The following is a 12,023-nucleotide window of genomic DNA, read 5'->3' as shown; positions in this document are numbered from 1 at the left end:
GAGCATGACATTGTGAATGGATTAATGGAATTCGTTTACCAAAAAATTTAAACATTGCGTATATACAGCCTTATGCTACATCATTAAAAACTAATCCTTATTTCATGATAGATAACCTTTGGACTATAATGTATCTTAAATAGAAAATTATCTTTAGATAGATTTTTTCTTCAAAAAGCATTTTATTAAAAAAAATCCAATTTGGATTTTAAAAAATCCGATTGTTTTGACTTTTTTGAAAACATCTTTGATTTTTATCCACCCTGGTCCTCACAGGCCAGTGCTGGTCTCTGTGGGAGTGGATGTTATGCAATTCCCTGGCCTGGGTGCCTCCTTTCTTGATATGTGGTTGCCGTTTTTGAGAGGAAACTTTTCAGTTTAATAGATACACAACATTCATGTGTACTGCTGTAGCAATGATTGCAGAGAAGTGGGGAAAGTTGAAGTTAAGAAATCTTTCTGTGAATGTTTCCAGGTTTTTGGAGTATAGAAATCCAGCCAGAATGGGTTTAGTTGGTCAGCTGAGGTATGGTACCTTTTAAAGTCAATGGATAGTTTTATTGAGAGTCTTGGAAATAGTTGCTATAGAAGAACTCACAGCTTGGATTCTCTGGCTTATTGGATAGAATGGAATTCATTGGGGTTTTTTGTGTAATTAGAAGGTGGGGGAAAACAAACAGTGAAGGAATTCAGTTTCACAGGTTTAGCTGCGATAGCCTCCAGACCTTTCACTTTTGTATCTTAAGTTCTGTCTAGGCGCATTGCTGGGAGGCGGGAGGGGGATTTTTGTTTCAGTAGCCTGAGGTGTGCAGGCTTTGTGAGCTGGTTGAAAGACTGGTAGAACTCCATTAGCAGAGGTTCCCTGAATGGTTAAAGCAGACTAGCGATACCTTGGCTTCCTTTGGTAACCTAGGTCAAGAAACATAAGAGAGGGCAAGGATGGCTTTAAAAAGAAATGCAAACATCATCTCTATCTGCTTCATATTTTACCATGTCTCTGTGGCTTTGGCCTGAAGTTGCATTTAAGTTTCAACTGCTGTCATTAGGGAAAACGTAAAGCCTTGACACTGTTAAATACCAGCATTTCAAAATCCTGAACCAGTCTTCAAAACTGTCTAAGATGACCATCAAGTCTGAGAACCCATGTTTTAGCTGGTTGGGACTTGCCTGCTCTGCATTATTTTACCTTGGCTTGCTAGTAACTTGGGGTTCCATAGATCTTTCTGGCAGAGCATTCTGTAATAGTTTTTGTGTATGCTAATTTCAAAATCCTATCTTACGGCATTTAATTCTTACAACCTCTACCTGTTTCCTTTCCCAGGGAATGCAGAGAGCTACCAATGTCACCTATCAAGCTCACCATGTCAGTCGGAATAAGAGGGGTCAGGTGGTGGGGACCAGAAGTGGCTTTCGGGGCTGTACAGTCTGGTTAACAGGTACTACAAAGTTGCTGTGTTCAGTTTGGTTCCCCCATTCCTGCTTTGTCCTTCTTAAAAAACAATGGTAGTGGCAAGAGGTACCAGCTAGAGCAGGTGTGGGGAAACTTGGCCCTCCATCTCTTGTTGGACTCATCATTCCCCACCATTGCCCATGGTGGCTGAGGTGATGGGAGTTCAGTGGCAGCTGGAGGGCCAGTTTTGCTCACCCCTGAGCTAGAGACTTGCCCAGCAGCTCTTTCACTAGCAGAAAGTGTCTTTCAAATCAGCCACCTTGCACCAATCTATCTGCACTGCACAGTTGTCCCTGTAATAATTTACTCTTCTGAAAAGGCCAGGAGGATACTTATTGTCACTGGGCAAGTAGCATGAACGTATTGGAAAGAGATAATACAAGGGTCTTAGGCCTTGTACAAATTTGTTTGGATTTAGGAGCCAGACAATGCACACTTGGCAAAATTACCAGACTTAGTGAGGGATGTTGTGGGGTGGGTGGGTAAATAAAATAAAATAAATGGGCTTCTCTTTATTTCCTTTACAAGTGACATACTTAGAACAGGCCTGCCTGGGACAAATAAATATTTTATTAAATAACTCTGCCACTGCATATCTTAATTTGTGCACTGTGGTTAAATTTTCTAGGTGCCATAGCTCCTTGGTGCCTGAGATTTGCCAAGCCCTGTCTTTGGGTCTCTTTAAATACAATGGAATTCTTACACGGCTAATACCTTGGAGTAGGAAAAAACATCTGAAAAATCCGTAGATGGTCACACGTGGCAATCACGCATGTATGCATTCACTGTATGTGTACATATTGAGAAACTATCCAGTTCTGCCTTGCAAACTTGCATATATATGCAGTGAAATGGCTACAGATGCTTTTGCCATGTGACAGTGACTGCAGGGGCAGAGCCACCATTTTGGACATGGGTACAAGGAACCCTGCTACCATTCTGGTGGAACTGCCTAATCGGCCTTAGCCACACACCCTGTGTCTGATGTCTGGCACACAGGCATGGCCATATATGAAAATGGGGCCACGCGGCCTTGTTTGCAAGGCGCTTCAGCCAGCACTATGTTTCCAGACTGGCTGGGAGCGCCTTTCCCTGCTTCGGAAGGCAGAGAGATGCATTCCCAACCAGGCTAGGAACCCAGCGCTGGCTGAAGCGTCTTGCAAACGGGGCTGTCTGGACCTGTTACCGCTTGTGGCCCTGTCCATGAAATGCTTCAACCAGCGCTTGTGAATTAGGCTGCGGGGCCCCATTTTCACATATGGCCATGCCCCTGTGTCCGATGTCAGATGCTGGGGTGTGGCTTGGGCGCCCAGGGGCCGCCACCAGTGGGTTGCACCTGTGCTGCTGCCGGCTTCCTACGCACTTGATTTTATGTATTGTATTTGTACTTTCTTACACAAAGGCAATGTAGAAAAACTGTAATGTTTGAAGGGCTGGTAAGATAATGTTCTTAATATTATCTTGAGGACTGAACGTTGAACAGATAATCTTTATCTATGGTCAGTCAAGATGAATGCTTGCTTCCTGGCCTCTGTCTTTATTTACATTGAAATTTGGGTTATTTAACAGTTATATTTTTAGTGGGTCTCCAAGTGGTAAATCTTCTGACTTTTAAAAATGCCACATGAACTGGGTTGGCACTGTTAAATGGCAACACTGTGTGTTTGACTGTAAGCATACAGGCCAGCAAAGATGGTGTAAAGTAAAGTGTGCCATTGATTCGTTTTCAACTCCTGGCAACCACAGAGCCCTGTGGTTGTCTTTGGTAGAATACATGGTGAGGGGTCTGTAAACCAAGTTCCATCAGGAGTGTTTAAAGGAGCAGAGTCTGTTTAATGGAGAACAGAAGAGTAAGGGGAGATATCATAGCTGTCTTCAAGTAGCTGAAGGGCTTTTAGAAAATGAATAAAATAGAATGGTCTTGTTCTCTGCTCTGCCTGAGGGCAGGACTAGAAGCAATTATAAGGAAGCAGATTCAGGCTGGGCTTTAGGAGGAATTTCCGAACTGCAAGAGCTGTTCAACAATGGGATAGTCTACCTCAGGCAGTGGTTAGCTCTCCTTTTCACAGAGCCAGGATTGTTATCTGTCAGGATTCTGTAGCAGTACCCTGCACTGGGCAGGTGTTTGGACTAGAGGAGGGGTTCCCAACAGAGAGTCCTATTGCAACCCCATCTTTGGATTGCCAGCTTGAAGCCAATAGGTCTTCAACTATGTGCGCTGCAGAAGGGGAGGAAGGAGGGTTGAGGACCTTCCTGCTTGGGTTGGCTACATGCGGAAGTTTGGCATACTGCTTGCTGCCACGCCTGACTTGACAGGCTTCAGGAAATTATCACCGAGTACTCCCATTGATATAGTACAAATAAATGTGGCCCATTCATTTCAGTGAGAGTACTCATGAGTAGCTCCATCCGAATGTAAGCCAGTGATTGGAGTAAGCTGTCTCATAATTTTAACGTTTAGAAGTGTGTGTGTGTATGTGGGGTGGGGGTTTCTCCCGCTCTCAAAATCTATATGGGGTACCTGAGCTGAAGATTTATGATGGGAGGAGACCCTTTGTTAAAGGCTGGGAACCCCGGTCTAGAAGACTTCTGAGATCCCTTTCAACTCTGAAATTCTAGTATTCATATAGCAAAGCTCTTGAAATAGTGGCCGCATTCCTAAGTGCCCTTACTTGGAAGTGTATCCTGTTGAAGTAAGTGGGAATGGCTTTGAAATAAGCATTATTAGGATTGTGTTTCTCTCCTAGATATGGTAAACTAGGCAAGCATTTGTGATTTTTGGTCAGTCCACCTAGTGTTTTAATACCTCTTCTCTTTTAGACTTGCAAAAGTTGTCTGTGTTCATTGATCAAGTGAACATGATTTCTTTTCTTTTAAACAACTGTAGGGCTTTCTGGAGCTGGGAAGACCACAGTTAGCATGGCATTGGAGGAGTATTTAGTATGCCATGGCATTCCATGCTACACCTTAGATGGTGACAACATCAGACAAGGCCTCAATAAGAATTTAGGCTTTTCACCAGAAGATAGGGAAGAAAATGTCCGCCGGATTGCTGAAGTTGCAAAGTTGTTTGCAGATGCTGGCTTGGTGTGCATTGCCAGTTTTATTTCTCCTTATGCCCAGGTGAGTACCCTGGGTCCGTTCCTTACAGAACTGAAATTGCACTGTGCTTTTTGGTAGTTGATCAGCTTTCACCTTTCAGGAGTAGCCCCTTATATACTGTTCTGGAAGGTCCCAAATATCCAGCAGCAGCTTAACAGGACTGTGTGAGGGCCAGTGGTGGAAAAGGGTGACTGTGAACAGCTCTGGTGCATACTTGGAAAGTATGTGTGGTCCTTTAGAGCCACACTGCCAGTAGGTTCAGATTTAGAAAATTTAAACAAAGCTAAATAAAAAAAATTGGAATAAGTAATAGTATAGAAAACTTGACTGGTGCAGATTTGAGCTTTGGAGTTAATGGAACAAGGGAAGACCTTTTCACCAAAGAACAATGGTGCAAAACACATCTTTCTGTTTTTCAAATGTATAATTTGAGTGTGCATTAGGAGAGTGTGGCTGAAAGCACATAGATAGGACCAGAACTGCAACATTACTTCAACTGCTGCAATGTAATCTCTTAACAAAATCAATAATGGCCTCCATGTTCAAGTTCCTTAGTGTTTTCTTTTCCTGGGCAAAACTGGTTTAAGCTTCCACCCTTGGCAAATAGGTCTGATTCAAGTTGCATTTGAAGGCATTTTGAGAATAAAAGCAGGTTTATTGCCCATTAAACAAGTAGACTTCTTAGTGCACTGTCGGTTCTTAGGTTTCGAGAGAGGTCTTCTATTTGCTGCTTAACAGAACAGCATGGCTTACCTTTTAGTATACTCAGATATTAAAACTTTACCAGAAAGGAAAACCAGAATTACAGAATGGCTTTACACGATCTGCCGCAAGTCTGGTTTCCAGGAACCTTTGGTCCCTGGCAGAGGCATAGCATAACCCTGAGACAAAAAAGAAATATGGGCCCCTGTCCCCACTCCCTGCCTTCCCCAGAGAGCTCCAAGAGGGAAAAGCAAGACATCACCCTTTCTGGTGGGCCCCTCTCCCTCAGCATCCCAGGGGCATCTGTCCCCCACTTTGTTCAATTTTAGCTACGCCCGATTCCTTGACAGCATGTGCTCCCAGCATGCGTGTCATCCGAAGCCACCAAGGTTCAGTTCCCAAGCTGGGCTGCTGACATTTGCCCGACTCTTGTCACCTACATTTGAAGTTGGGTGGAGAAGGTTGGCAGCTTAGCTTGGGACCTGGACTTTGGCAGGTTTGGACGACAGGCCTGCCAGCAGTACATACTCCCTGGGAACTGCCTCCAGTGTCTTATCTCCAATACTTTTCAACATCTACATGAAACCACTTGGAGAGATCATCAGGGGATTTGATACAGGGTGTTATCAGTATGCTGATGATCTGTATCTCCATGTCATCTTCATCAGGCAATGGCATAACATGCCTCAGTGCCTGCCGGGAGGCCGTAATGGGCTGGATGAGGGATAACAAACTGAGACTGAATCCAAACAAGATGGAGGTGCTCATTGTAGGAAGCAGCAGTTCCAGAAATGGGATAGATATGCCGATTCTGGATGAGGTTACACTCGCCCAGAAGGAACAGGTTCACAGTTTGTGAGTACTACTGGACTCAGCCCTCTCTCTGATACCTCAGGTGGAGGAGGTGGCCAGGAGTGTTTTCTATCAGCTTCGGCTGATTCGCCAACTGTGCTACTCACTGAAGTGAGTGACCTTAAGACAGTGGTGCACATGCTGTAACCTTCAGGCTTGACTACTGCAATGCTCTCTACGTGGGGCTGCTTTTGTAGGTAGCCCAGAAACTCAATTAGTGCACAATGCTGCTGTCAGATAGGTCTCTGAGGCATCCTGAAGAGTTCACATCACTTTGGCTTTAAAAGAATTATACTGGCTACCAATAGGTTTCTGGGCAAAATACAAGGTGCTGGTTATTACCTATAAAGCCCTTAATGGCTTGGTCCCAGGGTGTTTAAGAGAACGCCTCAGGGCATTCTCAGGGGAGGTTCATCTGAGGTTGCCGCCAGCTCGTCTGGTGATGACTCAAAGGAGACCCTTCTTTGTAGTTGCCCCAGAGCTGTGGAACACACTTCCTGCTGAGATTAGAGTTGCTCCATCCCTGTTGGCTTTTAGGAGACAACTAAAGGCACATCTCTTCAGCCAAGCTTTTTAGCTATCTGGTAACTTCTATGGGTATTTTAATTTGATCTTTTTATACGTTTTAACTGTTAAAATTTCTTGGTTTGTTTCATTGCTGTAAACCACTTAGAGACTTGGGTAGTGGGCCGTACACAAATATGTTAAATAATTAACTGGCTTGTGGTGTATAATGTGAAGCCACTCATATTTTAGATATAAAAATATATTAGGTGCACCTGCTAATGGGGGAAAGAGGTGCCTTTTTGAAGTGGTGGCTCCCATATATTTAGCAGGGAAAGAGTAACTGTCCCCATTCAACTTGGTATAGTCCTCCAGTGGCTTTGCTAGTATTCCTTTGTGTTACCTCTTAGATTGTGAACTTTTTGATAGAGGGAACATTTCCTTAATCATTTGCTATGTAAAACCACTTTGACAACTTAAAAAACAAAAACAAATGGTGTATATAAATATTTTTGCTGTTGTTACCTGCCTATCATGCTCTTTACTCATAGAACAAAGTGGCTTGCACACTTATTAAAAGCAATATAGATAAGAAAACAATTCAGATAGCAGCAAAATAAACCAACTAAATAGAATTAAACCAGTCAGAAGCATAAAATGAAATTCCAATGGCATTAGGAAGCCTTCTGAAAGAAGTTCTTAAGCAACTGTCTTAAATCCCTTGCGGCCAGTGAGAAATATGTTCTTTGGCATGTTTCTGCCTATATTGGTGGAACATAGAAAGCTGCCATATACCAAGTCAGACCATTGGTCCATCTAACTCAGTAATGTCTACCCAGACTGGCAACAGCTTCTCCAAGGTTTCAGGCAGGAATCTCTCTTCAGCCTTATCTTGGAGATGCCAGGGAGGGAATTTGGGACATGCTCTTCCCAAAGCAGCCCCATCCCCTAAGGGGATCTTACAGTGCTCACACGTAGTCTCCCATTCAAATGTAACCAGGGTAGACCCTACTTAGCAAAGGGGACAATTCATGCTTGCTACCACAAGACCAGCTGTGTTTAAATTGGCTCAAGAGAGGCAGGCTGGTACATGCAGAACTAAAGTTTACATAGTATTAAAAGGTAGTTTTAAAATATCTTGCATAGAACTGCTGAAGGATGAATCTTGAGCATCTGTTAACAGTACTTATCCAAGTAAGTACCAGTAAGTATCACACCCAAGCCTCCATTCTCCTCCTAAGCATTAAAGTTGGGAAGGGTTGGGTTGAGGAAGAAGCCCAGTAGTTGCACTGTGCCTCCAAAGATTTGGAATGCTTTTGAAGCACACCATGACACAGTTGAGTCCCTGTCCACCTCTTGAGTTTGGAGTTCAGAAGTGGGTAGGGGGCTGTCCTTGTTAGTGTAAAATACTTCAACTGTCTCTGAAGTATAGCTCAGCTGGGATTATATCCATCCTCTCTAAATCTCCAAGCTTGAATGAAACATTGGGGTTCTTCATGATTCCTGGAAGTGGCTGGCCAGGCCAGTGTGGTAAGTGTATTTGTGGATTTCTGGGTAAACCACTATAGTATCTAATATGCAAGTCTAAATCATTTACTTCAATATCTTCTGCTATTCAGATCATACTAGACAAGCAGATGTTAATATCTGGTTGTCTTTTCAATAACAAAAGTTAATTATTTAACAGTTCACTTTCTGTTCTCTCACTCCTTCCCTGTGCAAAACTAACCATGGTTTCTCCTTACTTGTGCACTGCTGCAAACCAGGTTCTCAGATCATGGATTGCAAACACAATTCAAACCGAGGTTATGATCACTAGTTTGTAAAGGAACCTGGCTTGTGTTAATAATGGTTTGCATAGGTGTGCATGTAACTGGGCCATAGTTGGTTCTACTTATTTATAGGAAGACTTGCTTTCTACAATTATTTTTTCTTCTGCCTGCTGCTTCTCAGGATCGTAACAATGCCAGGCAGATCCACGAAGTGGCCAGTCTGCCTTTCTTTGAAGTGTTTGTGGATGCTCCACTGCACGTTTGTGAGCAGAGAGATGTGAAAGGCCTTTACAAAAAGGCTCGTGCTGGAGAAATTAAAGGTGAGTTCTAGTGCTGTCAAAGTTCTTTTGTAATGGCTGCTTGGATTACATGAATCATAACTAACGAAATTTAGTGGCCAAACTACCAGCTTAATTGTTGGGACATGCCTGCTATCTGGGCAATGAGGCAGCTTTAAATTGGTGACTCGCTTATATTTAGCAGGAGAGCAACTCCCTATTTATCCCAACATTGTGTCCTTCCTGTCTGTCTTTTTAGAATGTGTGCCCTTTTGGACAGGGAGTTGGTTTCTTGTTCCTTCTGCTATGTAAAATGCTTTTTAAAAGATCTTTTTTTGGGGGGGGTTGAAAAATGGTATATAAATAATGTTCTTTATGTTAGTACACTGGAGATGCTGTGTTAGCAGCCTTCCTATTCCTACTTTTATTTCCCGCACTGCAGAAGCACTATGTAACTTTTCTGTAGTATAGTCTTGGTGTCTGCTTGCCTTTCACTTGTTCTACCGGTATACTCATTCTTTAGGTTCCAGTCGTCTTTCTTACACTATGGCAGGTTTGGACAACCTGTGGAAAGTAAGTACAGAGGGAAACAGAGGTTCCCAGCAAACACCTGCTCCCAAAATGAGCTGGAAGTTACCACATTTTTTGTTGCCTAAATTTGTCAGTGTTGGGTGGAGAATGTCCAACATTGTCAGAGGGCCCTCTGTCATCCTGACCTTGCCAAGACAACTTGAAATGTTGGTTGCGATTGTTGGGTTGTACAAGAATTGTAACCAATTGTTCTGATGGTAAACTAAAGTGGCGCTGTCGAGTTGGTGTCGGCCCCTGGCGACCACAGTGTCCTGTGGTTGTCTTTGGTATAGTACAGGAGAGGTTTACCATTGCCATCTCCTGTGCAGTATGAGATGATGCCTTTCAGCATCTTCCTATATTGCTGCTGCCTGATATAAGTGTTTCCCATAGTCTGGGAAAAATACCAGCAGGGATTCGAACTGTCAACCTCTTGCTTGCTAGGCAAGTTACTTCCCCGCTGTGCCTTTCTCCAACCAACACTGGTGGATTTGGATGACATGAAATGCACACAACTTCTGGCTTGTGCCAGGAGCATGTGTTTGCTGGGAACCTCTGGTTCCCTCTGTGTGTACTTACTGGAAGCTTGAATCTGCCCTCTTTGCTCTGTTATGCTTCATATACTTCCTGCATAGATTTGGCTTCTATTCTAAATGAGGCACCTGAATTTTCCTTTCCATGTTGATGGTGATGATGAGCACAAAGTAATCATGTGCAATATTGACTGTGAACCTAGAGTATAAAAGGCTCCATTTCAAAATACAGGGTAGTTAACTGTAGTGGCTGTATTAGTGCCCTGAGCACATGCAGTTCTCAAAAAAAGTGGCTTGTCAAATAACTAGCTGGCAGAATTAATCAAGTGTTGGATGGGTAGCCAATCCCAGCTCTTTCATTGCAATGCTGAGAAGTTTGAGACACAAAAAAGCCTTTTCTCTTGTTGGGGAAACATAATATATACAGAGAAACAGAATGCATTCTGTTCTACAGTATCTGCTTTCTGGAATCATAACTTTGCAAGTCTCTGATATCCCTGGGACAGCTAGTGGCAATACTGCTAATGAAGTCTGTCCAGGTAATGAGATTTGCTCTACTTTTAATTCTGTGCCCTTATTGGCATGAAGTAGAACCAGATGCTACTTCAAAGCAGACCTTAGGAATTTTCGTCAGGAAACAGACTTGTTTACAGTTGATGATTGAATGTCACTGGGCATTGTTGTTGCTTTTTGGATGCTTTGATCTATATCCTACCCCACAATAGAGTAGGGGAGGTGCATTCTTTCAACAATGGTGGGTAAAACATTCTGCACTCCCAGGACTTCAGCAGGCACAATTAATTCCTGCCATGCCCATGATGGGGAGTGATTTAAGCCTTTTTCAGCTAGTGCAGAGGAGACAGCCTTGCTCATGCCCACCCAGAGAACTGAATGTTCTCATTGGCACCCCTTCAGCGCGAAAGGGGGAGAAAAGCTTGTATCGTTTTGTCTGACTTGGAAGCATTATTTCTTCTTGGCGAATTCTTGCAAGATCCATTCAAGAGCTGAACCAGACCTGCTTTTTGACTCATAAAATCGATCTTGTTTGTGTTTGCCAACAAGAAGAGAGAATCCTGGTTAGACAGCTTAGTATTTTCCCATTTTGATCCATGGAGTGCTACAGGATTGCCTTCCTGGTTTTTGTAAACTAGCATGCCTGATAAGCTTTTCTGATCTTCCTCTATTTCTAGGACAGTGATCTTCACTGTTTTTCAAGCAGGGGCCACTTGGCAAAAAAACCTTCGATGTGAGCGTGATTTCCCACCGTGCTGACCTCCTTGGTGCTCAGAGGGCCCTTTAAGAGAGAGCGCCCTCTCTTAAGAGATCTAGGAGGAAAGCTCTGGGAAGGGCCACACGTTCCAGCACTCTGTACACCCCTTCCAAGATGGTTCAGGGGTTCAAGAGGTCTCCGCTTCCCTTTTAAAGTTAGCCCTCCCAGCACTGGACAAAGTGGAGCTCAGCAAGGTGTGAATGATCATCTCCGTGTGGTATCTGGGAACTGTGCAGAGTATACAGCTTTGGCTGAAGCTTCACATAGGTCCAATAAATAATTAATCAAGGGGTTAACTGATGGGGGCTACTACTGGCCCCCAGGCCTTACAATGAAGAGCATTGTTCTAGGAAATTTCAGAAAATGTAAAAATACTGAGGACCCCTGATCATCTGTTCACTGCAAAATATTTTATATTTGTCAGCTATAAAAACTGTGAATGCCACTAAGTATTCAAATTAGGGTTTTTAAAAGCTGAAGCTCTTTGCATGCTAAACCAAAACTTCAAGTTAAATATTTTTGTGGAAAGAATTATAACTGAATATTCCTGCTTTGTCTCAAAGCAGGAATAATATTGAGGCAGCAGACCTTGGAGGAGGCATGTTGGATGGTTTAATAGCAGTTTGGTTTAACAGCACATTCGCATCATAGAATGATGATGTGTATGTAATAAGAGGGTGGTTAGTCACAAAGAAAACATAACTGCAGCCCTACTGGGTCAGGCCCAAGGCCTATCTAGTCTAGCATTCTGTTTCACACAGTGGCCCACTAGATGCCTCTGGGAAGACCACGGGCAAGAGATGAAGCCATGCCCCCTCTCTCTGCTGTTGCTGCCCTGCAACTTTTATTTGGAGGCATCCTGCCTCTGAGCCTGGAGGTAACCTATAGCCATCGGGATTAGTAGCTACTGATAGACAGATTCATGGAGGATAAGTCTAAGCCCCTTTTAAACCTACCCAAGCTAATGACCATCAGCACATCCTGTGGCAG

The 12,023-nt window shown here is 43.4% G+C and overlaps 1 protein-coding gene across 4 annotated transcripts in view; it reads left to right on the top strand.

The window, feature by feature from the left end:
* PAPSS1 (3'-phosphoadenosine 5'-phosphosulfate synthase 1) overlaps positions 1-12,023 on the top strand; it is an 88,352-nt gene that overhangs the window by 13,219 nt on the left and 63,110 nt on the right. For all 4 annotated transcript variants that reach the window (XR_008308808.1, XR_008308809.1, XM_053257102.1 and 1 more), the window contains exons 2-4: positions 1,322-1,436; positions 4,338-4,573; positions 8,564-8,702. Coding sequence is in view for 2 of the 4 variants with exons in the window: in XM_053257102.1 (XP_053113077.1) it covers positions 1,322-1,436; positions 4,338-4,573; positions 8,564-8,702 (490 nt within the window). In the remaining 2 variants the exon portion in view is untranslated. The remainder of the gene's footprint in view (positions 1-1,321; positions 1,437-4,337; positions 4,574-8,563; positions 8,703-12,023) is intronic.

This window comes from Hemicordylus capensis, chromosome 5, assembly GCF_027244095.1.
Source record: "Hemicordylus capensis ecotype Gifberg chromosome 5, rHemCap1.1.pri, whole genome shotgun sequence".
Taxonomy (NCBI): Eukaryota; Metazoa; Chordata; class Lepidosauria; order Squamata; family Cordylidae; genus Hemicordylus; species Hemicordylus capensis.
Note: the sequence above shows the minus strand (reverse complement) of the source record. Positions and strands in the feature narration are given on the sequence as shown.